This window comes from Centrocercus urophasianus, unplaced genomic scaffold (assembly GCF_019232065.1).
Source record: "Centrocercus urophasianus isolate 14NV4802_14NV808 unplaced genomic scaffold, USGS_Curo_1.0 seq_25, whole genome shotgun sequence".
NCBI lineage: Eukaryota > Metazoa > Chordata > Aves > Galliformes > Phasianidae > Centrocercus > Centrocercus urophasianus.
The window spans coordinates 7,613,534-7,630,280 of NW_024884811.1; the positions used below are offsets into that span (position 1 = coordinate 7,613,534).

General features: G+C 40.5%; 1 protein-coding gene across 3 annotated transcripts in view; it reads right to left on the reverse strand.

Moving 5' to 3' along the window:
- KIF2A (kinesin family member 2A) overlaps positions 1–16,223 on the reverse strand; it is a 52,611-nt gene extending 36,388 nt beyond the window's left edge. For 2 of the 3 annotated variants that reach the window (XM_042825800.1, XM_042825799.1), the window contains exon 1: positions 16,107–16,222. In XM_042825800.1, the coding sequence (XP_042681734.1) occupies positions 16,107–16,170 (64 nt within the window). In that variant the 5' untranslated portion in view covers positions 16,171–16,222. Of the gene's footprint in view, positions 1–16,106 lie in introns of all 3 variants that reach the window. The other variant, XM_042825802.1, reaches the window with a different exon arrangement.
- Positions 16,224–16,747: the final 524 nt, after the last annotated feature.

Sequence of the window (16,747 nt, forward strand, 5' to 3'; positions counted from 1 at the left end):
CACAGCTGAATACAGCAGCTGTGAAATTCAGGAATGCAAGCAACTAATTAGGCTGGCATAAATCTTGCCTAGCATGTAAAGCAAGACCAAGCTGCAAATGCTAAGAGTACAGGAGCCAAATCAATCTGCAGTATATGGCTGAAGACAACATCTCCCATTTTTGGTGTATTTTCTACAGCTGATATGAAAATCTGAAATGTAAACATGTTCATGCAAATATGAATGCATGTTATGATTAACCAAAAAGCACATGATTTTATATATATATATATGTTTGCAGACATCTCAAAAACAAAAGAAGAAAGTCCAGGGACAGAGGTGATGCACTGATTCTTCACCTGATTTCCAGTTCCTCTACACAGGTGTTTGGCAGATCATGACTTAGATAGGTACAGTCTTCACTGGGTAAAAAAACTGGCTGCATGGCCAGGACATCCAGAGTGGTGGTGGTTTAAATTAAATCCAGCTGGCAATAGGTCATCACTGGTGTTCCTCAGAGATCAGTACTGAGGCCAACACTGCTACCATCTATATTGATGATCCATATGGACACATTTGAGAAAATTCTTGGCAAGTTTGCAGATGACACTGAGCTGTGAGGAAGTGTTGATCAGCTTTTGAGAGTAGAAAGGCCATTCAAAGGGATCTGGACAGGCTCGATCACTTGGGCTGAGGTCAACTGTATGAGCTTCAACAGGACTAATTGCCAAGTCCTGCACCTCGGCCACAACAGCCTTTCCGATAGTCATGGCTATAGAGTGGTTGCCAAGCTGCAAGAAGGAAAAGGATCTGAGAGTGCTGCTCAACACTAGCCTGAACATGAGCCAGCAGTGTACCCAGGTGGCCAATAAGGCCAAAGGCATCCTGGCTTGTACCAAAAATAGTGTAATTAGCAGGATGACAGAGGTAATTGTCACCTTGTACTCAGCACTGGTGTGTCCCTAACTCAACTACCATGCTCAGTTTCAGGTCCCTCACTTCAGCAAAGACATGGAGGCCCTGGAGCATGCCCAGAGAAGGGCAGCAAAGCTGTTGAGGGGTTTGGTGCACAGATCTTGTGATGAATGGCTGAGGGAGATGGGACTACTTAGTCAGGAGAGAAGAGCTCAGGGGAGACTTGACTGCTCTCCACAATTATCTGAAAGGAGGTTGTGGTGAGGTGGGAGTTAGCTTCTTCTCCCAGATAACTAGTGATAGATGAGAGGGAATGGTCCTAAGTTTTGCCAAGGAGATTTAGGTTGGATGTGAGGAAAAATTTCTTCTATGAAAGAGTGGTAATGCATTCAAACAGTCTGCCCAGGGATGTGGTGGAGTCACATCTCTGGAAGTGTTCAAGAAAAAGGCATCTGTGGCACTGAGGGACATGGTTTAATGGCCATGGTGGTGATGGATTGACAGCTGGATGAGATAGTCCTAGAGATCTTCTCCAAATGTTAATGATTCTGTGATTAGAATTCACACCACAGGCAGAACATTTTTGTGGGACACAGTTACACCACTACTGAATTCAAAACCGGTAAGTTATTTGAAAAGGGTGTTGTTTGTGTAAATAAGTTGTGTCAGACTGTAAAGCCAGAGCACACAGAAAACAACACTGCAAAAGTAAGACTAAACATATACAGAGCCACAAAATACACATTACAATATCCTCACCCTTATCAATGCAAGTGAAAAACATCAACTCTCCACTCAGAAGAAGTAAAGAAAGCAAAAACTATCTGCAGAAATAACAAAATATTCATATTGTAATAGTCACCGATGCAGAAAAATGTTTTAGGTAAATCAAACATTTTAACAAATCCTCATTATAGGTAGCAATACCAGCTATTGCTTCGTAGCAAACCCCAAGCTATATTTAGATCTTTACCTCTGAGAAAACTCAGCATTTTCCATCTGCAAAACCTTCTGAAACTGCCACAACTCTGAAGTTGTGATCAATTGCAATACTAAATTCATACCCTTTTTGCATTTCTGTTACTTTTCAGAAACTCAAGTTACCAGCTGTAAACATGAGCTGGCATTTTCTAAATTATATTTTCTAAATTAAATGCCTGCGCTAAAGCATTGGTCAGCACATAAACAATTCTTTGCTTTCTTAAGTAACTTAAGAAATAAGGCTGGAGAAAGGCCACAGCCTTCCCCACGCTCCCAAATAATTAGAGTGAAGTGGCCTAAAATGAAACTGCATTTGTACTTCTTATGCAGAAGTTTAGAAAGCTTTAGAAATCTTAGGAGATCTAAAAGTTACAACTAAGTACATGCTTTCAATCAGGCTACAGAAAGGAAAACTTCATGATTTCTACAGATTTCTCATTCCTTCCTCCCAAAACAGCAGCAAGACTTGAAACACCCTACCAGTATAGAACAACTGTTTAAGATTTGTCAGCGCAAAACCAGGCAATTATTACTAGCTTGCTCAGGCTATGATCATGTCAAGAGATCCAATGCTCTGGAAAGGAAAATCAGAGCTTACGTTACATCCTCTGCCACTTTTTGGAAACACAAATGTGTTACATTAGCTCAGACAGTGATCGGGTCAGCTAAGTGAAGTTTTTTATGTGCATCAGTAGTAAGTGATATAGTGAATAGTTTAATACAAAGGTACAGTACAACTTAATGACCACTGCTACACATCACTTCTGGGACTACTGTGGCCATTTGTGAAACAGCCGTGATTTTCCTAATCATATTCACAAAGGACTAACACGGTGTTATCACACAGACATCTGGACGTGTTTTACTGACACTCTCTGCCACTTGATATTCAAAAATTAAAATTGCCAAAAATAGAATTTCTGTCACTCTTTTTAAAAGAGAATATACATCCAAGTTATATACAAAACACATTTATTGTATGTTCAGATGTGAAGTTGTGAATCAAGAAGCAGTGCATACAGCTTTACTGTAACCTAGAAAGCTCTCACTTGTGCTGTAGGCTCCAGTGCAGAGAATTTTGGTGGAAGGACTTTGCTGCTTAGAGAACTCTGAGAGGAAAAAAAAACAGTAATTCTTTGCCTAGCAGTATCTATTGAAATCTTCCAGGAAAAATTCTAAGGAAGAATAGAATTCCAGTTGGGATGTCTCCAGTGATATCAACTGTGGTAGAGTACCTGTTAGTTTTGTCAGTGATTACCATGTCTCTCCCTGCACTAGAAGGTCATGGATCTTACTGACAATTCTGACAGATGAGGAGGAAAAATTAAAAAAAAAAAACAAAACACAAAGCTCACATGCCACTGAACTTTAGCTTCAAAATACAAAGAGCACAACAAAACACAAGCACTTTTTAGTCCTCCTTGTATTCAAGATCAATAACTCCTTCCATTCCTACCAATTCAACTGCAGTTCTACTTGCTCAGTCTAGCTGAGTTTGTTAATTGCTTTCATTACCACACCTCCTCCAAAAGCATTTCCAAGGGCTGCGTCTTTCAACTGTCCTCTCAACTTCGTGTTACTCCAACAGTTCTTTCTTTTTCAGTCTTTCCATTCTGCAATTCACTATTGTTTTTTCTGCTTCCACAATGATCTCTAAGATTTCCCTTTACATTTGAAGCAAGTTTGTGGCTTCACCAGTCAGCAAAGCATTGTATTTTTCATTTCTCCTCAATACAGGTCCAGGTCAGGTGTGGAGTCAGCACTCTTGTAGGTTCATTTCAAAGTACACTATTTCATATTAGTGAACTTCTCATATCCTGCTTTTATTTACTTTCAGAAGCTTTCATTGCCAGTGAAATCAATGGCTGTCATGACATTAGCTTTACAAAAGACTGAAAAAGGAACTCACTGCTGTAGAACTTGGAAGCTATAGCTCCATATTGCTTCCATATGTGACAGAGTCAGGAGTCAGAAGACTTGTTCCTCACGCTGCTTGATTCATAAAGAAGCATCACATCACAACAGCTAACAGATGCACTCATATCTAGATATTTATCAAGCAGTTATTTCTACTGTACCATGCCAGTCAACCTATTACCTTAGAGAACAGCCAAGTTTACCATATAACTTATATATAACTTGGAAGAAAGCACCAGTCCAATCAAATCTAATGCATATTATCATAACTCCTATATAAAACCCTTTAATAAGAAGAACACATGTCACTTTTACAATATTAGGCCATTGCCTCTGTTATTCATCCCAGAAAGTTGGACTAGCACCTCACTGTCAACATACATAAACTTCTTTCTAGATTAGACATGGTCACAGCCATTTACTACTCTTTCTTTCATAACTAGTATATAGACACCTGTACTGGAATAGCATAAAAGACACCTGTATTTGTTTCAATCCAACTATCTCCTTTTTCAACACTGGCAACAGAGATGATGTGCAACAGCCGACATACAACTCCACATTGCCAAATTATACGCACTGCCAAATTACAGCAATTCTGAAATTCCATTCACTTCTTTGCCACTTCACACTGGTGTTCCACAGTTGTTTGTTGATTAACTAGATCCTGCTGTTTTTGAACTCCTACTTCATAGTAAACATATGATTACTTTGTGCCATTATGTTCTAGCCCAGTTTATTTCATACTTCATATTGTTCCCACGACATAAATCTCCACAGAGTTGATGCTTTCACTCTAGCATAGTAATGAAGTTTTCCAAGAACAATGTTACTTTTTGTGTTATAACTAGGAATGAACAACTACAATGGATGGAAGAAAAACCAGCCAGCCAGTTCCAAAACAGACCCCAGAAGGTACCCTGCTAAATAGAAATCATTAAGTTCACCATCAACACCTTTCTTAAACACACTACACCTTTAGTACTAAACTTTCTCTTAATCATTTTTAAATGATTTTCCAAATGACCTTACAAAACATTCTACTGAAATTCAGAAGAAAATGATGGACAAGCTTCAATCTTGATATGAACTGAAATGCTTGTGTAGGTACACTTCAGCAGTCTGTGCAGCATGCCTAAGGACCCTACATCTACTTAATTTTTTACAGCAGTTCACTCAGACCTGTACAAAAATAGAGAAAATACTGCACTGTAGCCTCTCACTAAAATGCTTTTAGAAAATGAGCATATGCCAGTTGTCCTGGGATATTCAAGAAAAGATGGAAGTTTGATGCCTACTAAAACACAGAAGGGCTCTTCAGGCAACAGTAGCTAAAATGATTCAGTTCAGGTCCTTTCTCAGCCAATGCGTTATTCTGGGAAGCCAGAGAAGGTGACACTTTCCTTTATAATACAGATATTCTAAAAACCTTATCTAAAAACTTGCGTATTATCTTCCAACCTGACTCCAAATTATACTAGGCCTGAGGTATTACCATTTGGAAAGACAGATTTTTGGGTAGTCAGACGCCACAATAGTGAGGAACTAAAAAAATAAAAAATAAAAAATAAACCACTGCACAAAAAAGGTGGCAGAGAGCTTCAAAACAGAAGTAGGCATCAAGAGAAAAGTCTAATTTGGGGGGTAAACAGTGCTGAAACCATTACTAGAAGTTGTAACTCAAGTAAAAGATCCCCTCAGATATTAGTTAACAGTTTTCTAAAATCACTGATTCAATAGGTAGCTCCAACAACAAAAGCCAGTAAGACAGACCATCTTCAAGAACCTAGAGAGTAAAACAAAGTGTCACTATGAAATTACAATAAATCCTTGCTGTCTCCACATTTTAACTACTGTTTGCATTAATCTTCACAACTTAAAAAAAAAATCACACAGCAGAATTAGAGAGAGATAAAAAGATGAAAAGAACAAAGAAAGCAGAAGTCAAAGCATCTGAGGCCACTCACCTGTGAGGAAAAGGCCACAAGTAGATTTGGTTAAGCTTTATGACCAGAAAAGATAAAATAAGTGCAAACAGTTACTCACCAAATCACAGACTCACCAAACACTAGAATTAGGAGCACTCTATCCAAATTTCAGGCAGATGACAGCAGTAACGCATTTGTGAATTTGTGAAAAAGCAGTGAATTTCCAGATCTCGCTTCCACAAGAGATTTATGAGTCAGGCAGTATATGTTCCTTCAGAAGGGTATTCAATAAGCCCACTAACAGTAGGTCCATAAGCAAGCATTTAGCAAGACCGTACAGAACTGGACTTTCTAACATACCAAATATAAAACTCTTGATACGAGGGAAAGATGATCAGAGGGCTGGAGCACCTCCAATACAAAGACAGGCTGAGGGAACTGGGCTTGTTCAGCCTGGAGAAGAGATGGCATAAGAAGAGACCTCATTGCAACCTTCCAATATTTAAAAGGAGATTATAAACAGCAATGGAATCAACTTTTTACAAGGATAGATGGCGACAGGACTAGGGGGAATGGTTTTGAACTCAAGATTGGACGATAGGGGTAATGTTTTAATGAGAGTGGTGAGAAGATCTGTCTGAAACAGGCTACCTAGAAAGGCTGTGGCCACTACATCCCTGGAGGCATTCAAGGCCGGGTTGGATGGAGCCCTTGGCAACCAGGTCTAGTACCAGACCTCGAGGTTAGTGGCCCAGCCTGTGGCAGGGGGTTGGAACTGGCTGATCTTTTGCATCCTTTCAATCCAAGCCATTCTATGAATCTATGAAAGACAAAGGTACCATAGAGCAGTCAGCGGCAATACTGGCCTGATTTTCATGAATAGCCTCACCTGCTGCCAGCATGCTAGATGAACCATCACTGTGCTCCACTGGGACATTTGTTACAACACCGATTAGCTTAGTTAAAGGTGAGAAACAACATTCCAAAAAGACAGAAACATTTAATGAGCTTCTAAAAAAAGAAACAAACGTCCAACTCTCCAATTTCACTAAAGCGTTGTTTAGAAGAAAAGTTATCCTTTACTTTCCATAGAGCAATCTTACTAACTTTCACAAAGCAGTCTCTTTTCCAAACTGTAAGAAAAGCCCAAACCAAAACAAACAAATAGAACCACTAATTTCCAATATTCACACAAGGTTTTACAACTCCCACTGGTTACCCTCCTGCCCTATTTGAGCCCTCTGCAGTGCTCAGTTTTGAGGAAGTAGTTAGAGTTGTAAATATCATTCAAAAGATAAATAAGACATTAGCATATGAGATTCTTGTATTTTCTGTCCTGTAACTCATTTTTTTTTCTGCGTAAGTGAAGGTTTTCCTTCAGTCACTGGTAATGACATTTGCATCATTTCTGTCAGAATAACAAACTGTAGTTGTAAGAATAATTTAATGACTTTAATGTCCATGTCTTGTGTTTTTATTTTTTTAAGACTAAACATAATTTGCTATCTTGCGTATTTAGTCAGCAATTCCTTGGAGTTATTTGAAACAACTTTGCAGACAGCTTCCTTGAAATCTTTTAAAACTGCTTCTGAAACTACCGCTCCAGTCTTTAACTGTGTATTTTTACAGGTCAAAGTCCTTTTTGTTCCAAGACAGTTATAGTATGCAGTAACAAAGGCAGATTCAGTCAAGTCTCTCTTTAGAACAGCACTGAGTTTTAGTGGTTGCAGAAGTTTTCCAGCTTTTCTACAATAGAATTTAAGATCGTGGTAGATCAAAACAGAGTGGTGAATACTCTCTGCCAAAAGACTGAGATGACTTGGCCCTTTTCTCCCTCCCTTCCCCCTTCTTCATTTTGTTTGTTGCTTAAATGAATGGCAGAGACCTCCTTTTCATGATTTTGTTTTCTCTGAAGCTGACAATAGCTGCATAGAAACAATAGCTTCTTGCATCACAAGGATCTCTAGCAACATCCCTTACAGATGCTTTCACTCAGTACTATTCTCCTTTTTTGATCTAACCAATCAAATAAAGCTTTTTTCCTCCTCTTATTTTGCAGTATTATACCAAGTATGAATATTTATTACTACTTAGTTTATTTCAGGGCTGTCAAACATTGCCCCCAATTAAAAGGCAGAAGCCTTACACTTCATACACATTTAAAGTCTGTGTTTTGTCTTACCATAGAATGGTTACAGGATTTCAATATAAGACCATTAATTGATCTTTGAGTAATATTTTAATTCTTCTGAGTGGTTTGATGAAAGCTTACTGTGTCTTAAAAATCATCTGGTTGGGATTCACGTTCATCCCGTTCATCATCACCTGAATTCCTTATTCCATTAAACTATCAAGATAAACTCGGGAATTTAATTCACACATACGGTACAGAGAATATGTGAATAAAACAAAAACTTCATCAGTAACTTGGAGTTTTGTAGAAATCAAAGCGTGCTTTTCAGACGAAATTAATTTCTGTTTACCTCATCTAGAGCCAGAAATAAGGCTTAAGTATGCTTCTAAACACAAAGCTTTATATAAAACTCTCACTCTACCTCCCTCTACTTACATACTTACTTGGTGGGTTCTACCACTGAAGGCAATTCCTAACTTACTAGGAATTGCTAATTACTAGCTGGCCAGGAAAGGAAGACAATGACAATACTCACGTATGGGATTGCACAAAGCTTTCAATGCCTGATAGAAGCCATGATAAATTCAAATTTGCACTTAACTACAAGTGTCTATGAAATTAATGATAACTTGAAAGCAAAATAGTATCCTTCTAAATGAAAGGCATGATGATCCCACTGCCAGTAATGCAGCCAAGGCCAAAGATTTTCTGCTATATGCAATATGTTTTATACTTAACGTCATTTTATTTCTGCTTGGGATTTCACAATTGCATTTTACAGTGTCCTGGGATTATCAGTGTTGCAAGTACAGCATGAGCGGCAAAGAACAAGCAGACTTTTTCCTCTATGAATATGGGAAACCTGAAATTTGCCTGAATATACCTGATGCAGCCAGCACACCACTGTGTAAACACAATAAGCTGCACTGAAAGCTGTATTATTTGAATAAAGAACAAAAAGTTCCCTGATTATATTCAAGACTTTAAGTACTAATTTCCCTCACTCTTTTGAAGATTCAAATATAAGATCAGACTCTGAGCCTCTTCAAATAAAGAAAACTACAGAGGAAAAAACAAACATGCTTGAAAAGAAACAGCTTAATTACAATTTACCTGTTTGAAAATGTCAGTTAAAGTTCTGGTTAGAAGCACAGTTATGCAAAGTTGTATCTAATAACTCTAATAACTTACTCCTATACTCTAAGCAATTCTAAAATTAACTTGGGTTCATAGTGACATAAAAGAAGAACTGAATTTAGACTGCAGTAGCAATCAAATGTCTTCTAGGGATGCTCTGTTCATGTAAACAATTCCTATCACCACAGACATAAATAAATAAAAGCATATATCTGATAAATTAATTCCCTTTCCTAGGAAAGGTAATTCCAATGCAATTCTTTACTTGTATTATCACTAATTGACTATGCACTATCACTATATGTCTAACAGATATAAAAATCTAGCTTTAAATATTTAGCAACGAATTCTGCATAACACTCTCCACCAGAGAAATGGCAATACAGTCTTCCTTACATCCTCCCTATCTAAGTCAGCTATTTTTCCTCATGGAGAATAAGGCACAGAAGAGAGTAGCAAAGTACAAGAACCAATAGCCCCATACTCTGCCTCCAACAGTGGTTTTACTTTAAAGAAGTATTTATCAGGACAGATATTTCTTCACCAGCTTCTATTAAACCAATGGCTTATGGATTTTCTAAGCCAGCAATTGACTTGTTTATCATGATGCTTTCAGGAATAGAACAAAACATTTCCAGGGTATCAGACACAGTCAGTACCATTTTATAGCTACATACTTCCTATAGAATTCGAAGCATCCCTTTGCAGAGGTCATAGTTGCAGGAAAATCATCTCAACCATCTGTCTATCCCTATATTTGGAACACCATAACAAGCTATAGCCTTTTTAATTCTTGGAGTGAAAATGAAAAAAAAAATTGAAACAAGAATATAGCAACTGTGAATGTTCTATGGAAAGGAACAACGACAAAAAAAGAAGAAATAGCACACATCAGAACAAATGCAGTATGAACAGGTTCACAGATATAACCAATAGCAGTGTATGACAACTTACATCAGGACTGACATAGTTTTATTTCCCTATCCTCCCTTCACCCCATACATTTAATGAAAAACTAACACTGACATGGTGGGCAGACAAAAGCCCAGAATCAACCAGCCGAACATGGATTCACATCCATAGTCCAAATCACTGCAACAAGCTTAATTTAGGTAAGTATCTAAAAGTCTTAAACTTTATTACAAAAAATTCCAGTTCTATCAGAATCTTTCACCCTAAATCTAGAAATACATACCGAAAGCACCTGTATGTCCAGACAACATTAACTATAGCACAGTGACATGATGAGAAATTATATGATTAGATGATGAGAAATATCAAAAGCAGACATTTTCTCAAAAACTGTATTAAATTTCAAATCTCATCATGATTGACCATACAGTCTGCTTACTGCACCTTCTCACTACTGAACAATATTCAGAGTGCTTGGGAACCCTTGCTGCAGACTTCTGTATCTTAACTTTGCGTTACATTGGAAATTTAACTTAACTCTGAAAACCTAACCCTAAACCTTACATTTATCTAAAAGGCAGTGGATTCTTTTACTCTGTAATGTACATTTATAGTGAACACTTTTTTATTGCTGACAGTGGGCTGGCAACACAATGCTACTCCTGATGTCAAGAGTACAGAACAAACAATACACTGGGAGAAAAGTTCAAAAAGATAAAATCACATTGATGATGTAAGCAGTAATTGCCTACAAAGGAAGAAGTTATTAGAAAATAAGCAACGAAATGAACTTCTTCCATTCCGTTACTCTCAAGCACCAAAATAAATAAACAATCTAGATGGCACATGCCACAGATCAACCCAACAAAAATGCTGTTCAATTTTGTGCTTCAGGAAAGGAGCTCCCCTAATAAATACTTCACACTGTTCAACTTTTTTTTACAGTCATTGAATAACTAGGTACATTAGAAGAACTCAAGGGGTAATTCATCTTTTATAACTTTGGCAACAGCAACAGTTCTCGCTCAGGCATGACCTCTTTCCAATGAGTCATCATCTCTTCCCACCTCAAGGCATAAGGCCATGCTTGATGCCATGTTGTCATGAGACCACGTAATAACAAAGACTTCATAAAGCTGTAAGAAGAAAACAGGAGTAAAACTGGGACCCTGCAACAGGCTACTATAGCAAGTGGGGGCAAAGCACAATACTACTGAACAGAAATGGAAGACAGGATTCCCCCGTAACATAATGGGAGGGAGGAATAAAACCGTGCTGTATATAAGCTGTGTAATCCAAGCAGCCATATACAGCTCTGTGTTAAACACAGAACAAAAAGACAAGAAGGTTCTTTGAAGATTAGGATTTCAACTCCTGTCATCCAAGAACTATTTATACAACACATAGAAGACCTACATAAATATGTGAAAATCTTCAAATTACAACGGATATCCACTTACTGCATATTAAGAGCCAAACGCTTAGAGTGATTTTACAAAGAACACGGCAAACTTAACACATCCTCCTGATCAACACTTTGGTAGCTACCATCCCCAGAAAGTCTGGGTGCAATAAAATGAGAACCTGAACAGGATAAGGAAGTCTGAAGGTCAGACCCTCTAGCCCTACCAACAATAGCAAACTTGAAGCCCTGTGTGTGATCTGACCACTAGGGAAGGACAATAAAACATTGTGTCAGCATGGCTTACATGGGGATTAGGTAATTGAGTCAAATGATTTAATGTGGTAACAAAAAAAAGACTTAATCACAGTGAAATAACTGATACATGTCACCAAAGGAAAGAGTAAAAAGCACATTACCACTTAAACCTATCTTTTGGAAACTCTGAAATAGAGTGACTACCCAAGCCTGAACAGAATTTTTATAGCGGTATTATACCTTCTATAAAATTGTGTTGCTACTGGGAGCTGCACATAAAGGTCAAGATCATCATACCAGACTACCCAAAAACACAGAAGATGGTGTAGACACTGACAAACCCATGTCGTGGAAATTGGGCTTTGGAAACAACGACAAAAATCGTAGCTCTTACCCTTATTTAGTAGCCTTTGTATCTGAAGGCAGAACAGTCTCCATGTTTTGGCAAGGTTAAGGACAGAGTAGCTGCCAGTAACTTTTTGTTTTTTAACTGGATTTTCTTTGACCACGATCATCAGTTTCAGGTGTTCAGATATACATGACAGAAAATCCAAAGCAGATGATTACAAAATAATAGTCATCAAGACAAGATTTCTTCCTGCCTCCCATCTATTAGAGGTTATTTAAACTACAGATAGGTAGGAAATAAACTACCTCTTATGCCTGCCTGTGATTTTGGTGTTTCTTTAGGCTGTGGTACAGAACTGGATACTCCCACCATCCATACCAACATTCTCCTTAAAATTATGCTATTCTTCCAGCATTCATGTCTTCCGGTAATAAGTTCCAAATGACAACTATTCCTAGTTCCTGCTATTTTCCCAGTTTCAAGTTTTCTCTTCCAAACACTGACAGTTCTCCTGGTGCTTTTATTAAGACAAAAAAAAAAAAACAAAACAAATAAACAAACAAACCAAAAAAAAACAACAAAAACAAACCACCACAAGCTCATGATCTTTCTTTCTTATAGCACATTCCTTTTCCTAGACGTTCTATCCAGTCTTTAGTTACTCTTCCCTTACAAGAAGGTCCTTTCCCTTCTCTGCCACATCATTTCTGACACTGTGAGAACACCACTGTATCCTCCCCCCTTCTCAAATGAGCAATTACATAATTCATTCCTCTGTTCTTCTAGGTAGCATTTCAGATTTGCAGAGACAAGAGAGAATAGGAACAGCCTGAGGAAGAAACAGACTGAACACAATTGGACTGAAAAAGTAAATGAAAAATACCAATCAACTTTCCAAAGGTCTGCAGGGCATAAAACAGATTTATCCTATTTCATCAAATGCTGAACTTAAGGAAAAAAAATAAATGCAAGTTATTCTTTCTCCACATAATTGTATAGATCTTCGCACAAGATAACATGGATAATGCATAAGAAGTGAGGATACATGGGTATAAGTTCACTTCCAAAGCAGTTGGTTATTATTTTTTAAGGGAAAGTCATCACCAGACAAATGTCTGTTTTTAGACCTCAAAAAGGTCAAACGACAGGGAAAAAAACCCATACAGCCCACACTCCAGCTCTTCAATGTATAAGCACATTTTTCATGACTGGATCCACAGTTACTGCTGGCAGTTCACAAGCTAAAATGAACAAGCTCTCTCCCATTTCCAAAGCAGATTATCAAAGCATATTTCAAGTAACATCCACAAATTGTACTGAAATATGTAACAAATTTCAGTATCAGAAGTGATTATAAAAAAGCTCAAATAGCTGACGACTTGATTTGTATTACATTACGAGAACCTAAGTTATCCCATGCAATAGTAACTGGAAACATTACCTGTAACTCTAGACAACTTTTATACCAATGTTTATCCAACTGAGAAAAAAAAGATACACAGCAAGCAGTTCTGTAGCGTCAGTTCTTGAAAATGCTGGGTTTTATCCAAATACTGGTTTTCATGCATTTTTGGCCATAAGTTCCAATAATGCCTTCCATTTGTACATCTATTTTCCATTCAGACATAAGAAGTCTCTTGTGAAACACTTAAACCTAATTGGAGCTTATCAAAATGACAATATATAACTTTCTTTCTAGAAGGTTCTGGTCTCATTCTCACACTTATTGTTCATATATTGTTTGCAATACTGTTGTAGTGAAGAATGATAAGTTTTAAGTGTGATGTTTTTACAAAAAAAAAAAAAAAAAAATCAAACTATTCTCTTAGCTGTCATTATTATTTAGAGAAAAAAAATGGAATTAATAAAGCATTATCTGGATTCTAAAAACCATTCAGTGTAGCTGATGGAAAGATGGGAAAAAAATATATACTTCTCAAAACAAGTCCATTACTAAAAAAACAAACAAACAAACAAAAAAACCCAACACTTTTATTCAGCAAACAAGCATAAGTGTAATTTTTAAAAATTTCTTTTATTTCTCAAAATACAAATTTAGTTTTAAGGAAATGGAGTTCTTTAAGATAAGACAGTATGGGAAAAAATGCCCAGACTGACCAACGTAATACTTCCACAGAAAATTTCTGTAAGAATTTTAACTGCCTTCAACCTTGTGTAGCTCATATGATATCACGCCCTGATGCTACATGGAACACAGTTCTGGGTTTGGCGGGTCCCGGTAACTCACTTTTAATGAAGAATATCATACTTCACACTTTCTCTTTGTCCCAGTCATGCATTTTCTGATATTTTTGAGGTCACAGATCATCTGACAGTAATTTGAATTCCCCAGTCCTGTAGAAAACTATCAGATTCAAAAATCCACTAAATTTATGTGATTAATACATTATATCAGGGAAAAAAAGATATTGGAGACAACGAATGAGACAGCCAGTAAGAACAACAGAGCCGGCAGAGGCACACTCTCTTTGTCAGAAGCAGCTAGATCAATCTTGATTGCCTGTGCAACCACAGCCCAGCTTGCTAATAACCTACCTTCTGAACACCAAAGCCACCTACATGCAATCTAGTGTGATCTGTTCTTCCAGTATTTGTCTCTACGTTCCTCTCTATGCCCCATGAACATCTCTACCATCAGTCCCACGGAAGACAAGCAAACACTGCAACAACCAGGATCTGCTAACCCCAGTACAACTCTGGAGTGTGGCTGCTCACACAAGGAGCACGCTAATGCAAATACTCAAAACCCTACAGTGCTATGATGAAATAACTGCTGAGATGCTGTCCCCCTACTCTGCCACTGATGGGTAATATTTAACACATTGCATCTCATATTTAAGTGATACAGCAAAACACGTGATTTCTTAATAGGAATGAGAATTTAGCATTATTACATTCAAGAGTTAATGTTCACACTTCTGGCTTCATAAGTGAGCAGAAATCTGAAGAGTACAAAAGAAAAAACACTGGAGCACTGTCATGCCTTATCTTCGAGAAGACATCCAAAACAGCCAGTAACATGTAAAAAAAAAAAATGGACACAGGCCTCAAAAAACAGTAGCACAAGTTGCTACAACGCAGTTTTCTGAAGCCTCCTGAACTCTGCGGGCATTATGCAAATCACTTTTGGAATTATCAGATTCTTCACGTGAAACACAAGCCATCAAGCACAAATTGAGGGTTTGGTGCAATACCACATCCAGCTAACAACAGAGCATTTGATTTTTTTGGTAGGGTTGAACTGTACTACGGGAGATGGGAAAGACAAGCCGCACAAAGGCTTGCTGCTTGTTTCTGCCTCATGAAACCACGCTGACCACCTCTGAATCTTCTCTTCAAAACATCTGGCTGTTATCAAGCTCCTGAACATGGGAGAGAATAAAACTCTTCCAGAAGAAGGCAGCAGAACCCCACCCTGTGCTAGGAGGTCTCAGACCTCATGAGGCTGGGAATGGATGACACACTCCCACTCACACCACAGAGCCAAAGGCACGAGCGACGCGCCTCCCCATTCTGGCAGAGGCCACGACCCGGCACCTCAGCGTGGCACAGCACCCTTCATTCACACGGGCTTACAGCCGGTCCCACGCAAGCTGCGGCCAGAGCAGCACCGGGTCGCAGCAGAGAAGCAGCCATCCACGGGCACAAAGAGCAGGCACTTCCCTTATATTTTAATCGCATCCGAAATAATACCGCCAGGCCTTCCATCAGGAGACGGAAGCGTCCAAAGGCATTTATTCCAGCGCACGCCGCACTGTCATTTTCTGAGCCCACAGCCGCCACGACAGAGCGAACGCGAAGTTCTCCCTTCGCACGACGCGCCTCCATCACCGAGCTCCATCACTGAGCTCCATCATAGAGCCCCCTCCCCGAAGCCCCCCCCCTCCCCGAACCTTCCTCCTGTCCTCCAACCCCCGCCCCCTCCCCCGGACCCCTACAGCGCCCTCCCTCCCCCCTTCGCGCGCCCCCCGTCCGCCGCCCCTCCCCGCGCTGCCGCAGCCTCCCTGTGCCCGGCGGCCGCCGCTCCCCTGACAACCGCAGCGCCGGGCCCGGCCCCTCCCCGGCCCCGCGCACACAATGGGCCCGGCGCGAGGCCCCCTCCCCGCCCAGCCTCGCGGCGGCGGACGCACCGCCGCCCCGACCCGGCCCCTCCCGGCCCCCCGCCGCGCTGACCATCGCTGCGTTTGATCTCCACGTAGATCCCAATCTGGATCTTGCCGAAGTTGGCCGCTGCCATCGCTTCATGGGGCAGCCGAGGAGAGCGGAGACGCTGCCGAGCGGGCGCGCGGGCAAGGCGCGCGCAGCAGCGGCGGGAGAGCGACCGCGGCGGCTCTGGGAGAGCGGCGGGGGAGCAGGGAGGGAGGGTCGGGGAGGGGGAAGAGGGGGGGGGAGAGAGAAAAAAGGCGCCGGCCGGATACAACAGGCGCCGACCACCGTTGCGCCTGCGCGCTTCGCCGCGGCGTCACAGCGGGACCGGCTGACGGGGAGGCGGGGGCAGAACCAGAGCCGCTGCGGCCTTCCTTAGTCGCCCGTCCCCGCCTCGGCGGAAGGCGGTGCTGGGGCCGCGTGCACGGGGGCGCCCGAGGTGGGGCTGAGGGGCTGCCCGACGGCGGTCGATTCGTTTGCCGGCGGTTGCGGGGTCGCGCGCGTGGGGCGTCGCGGTGCGACGGGCCGGGCCGGCGGGCTGCGCCTCCCGCACCTGTCCCCGGCTCCGTGGCTCCAGATGGTGGCTGAGCTGCTCTGAAGTTTTAGCCTAATAGCTTTATCCGCCTGCTGTCTGCTCGCAGGGTCGCTGCTGGCAGGTGAAACAGCTT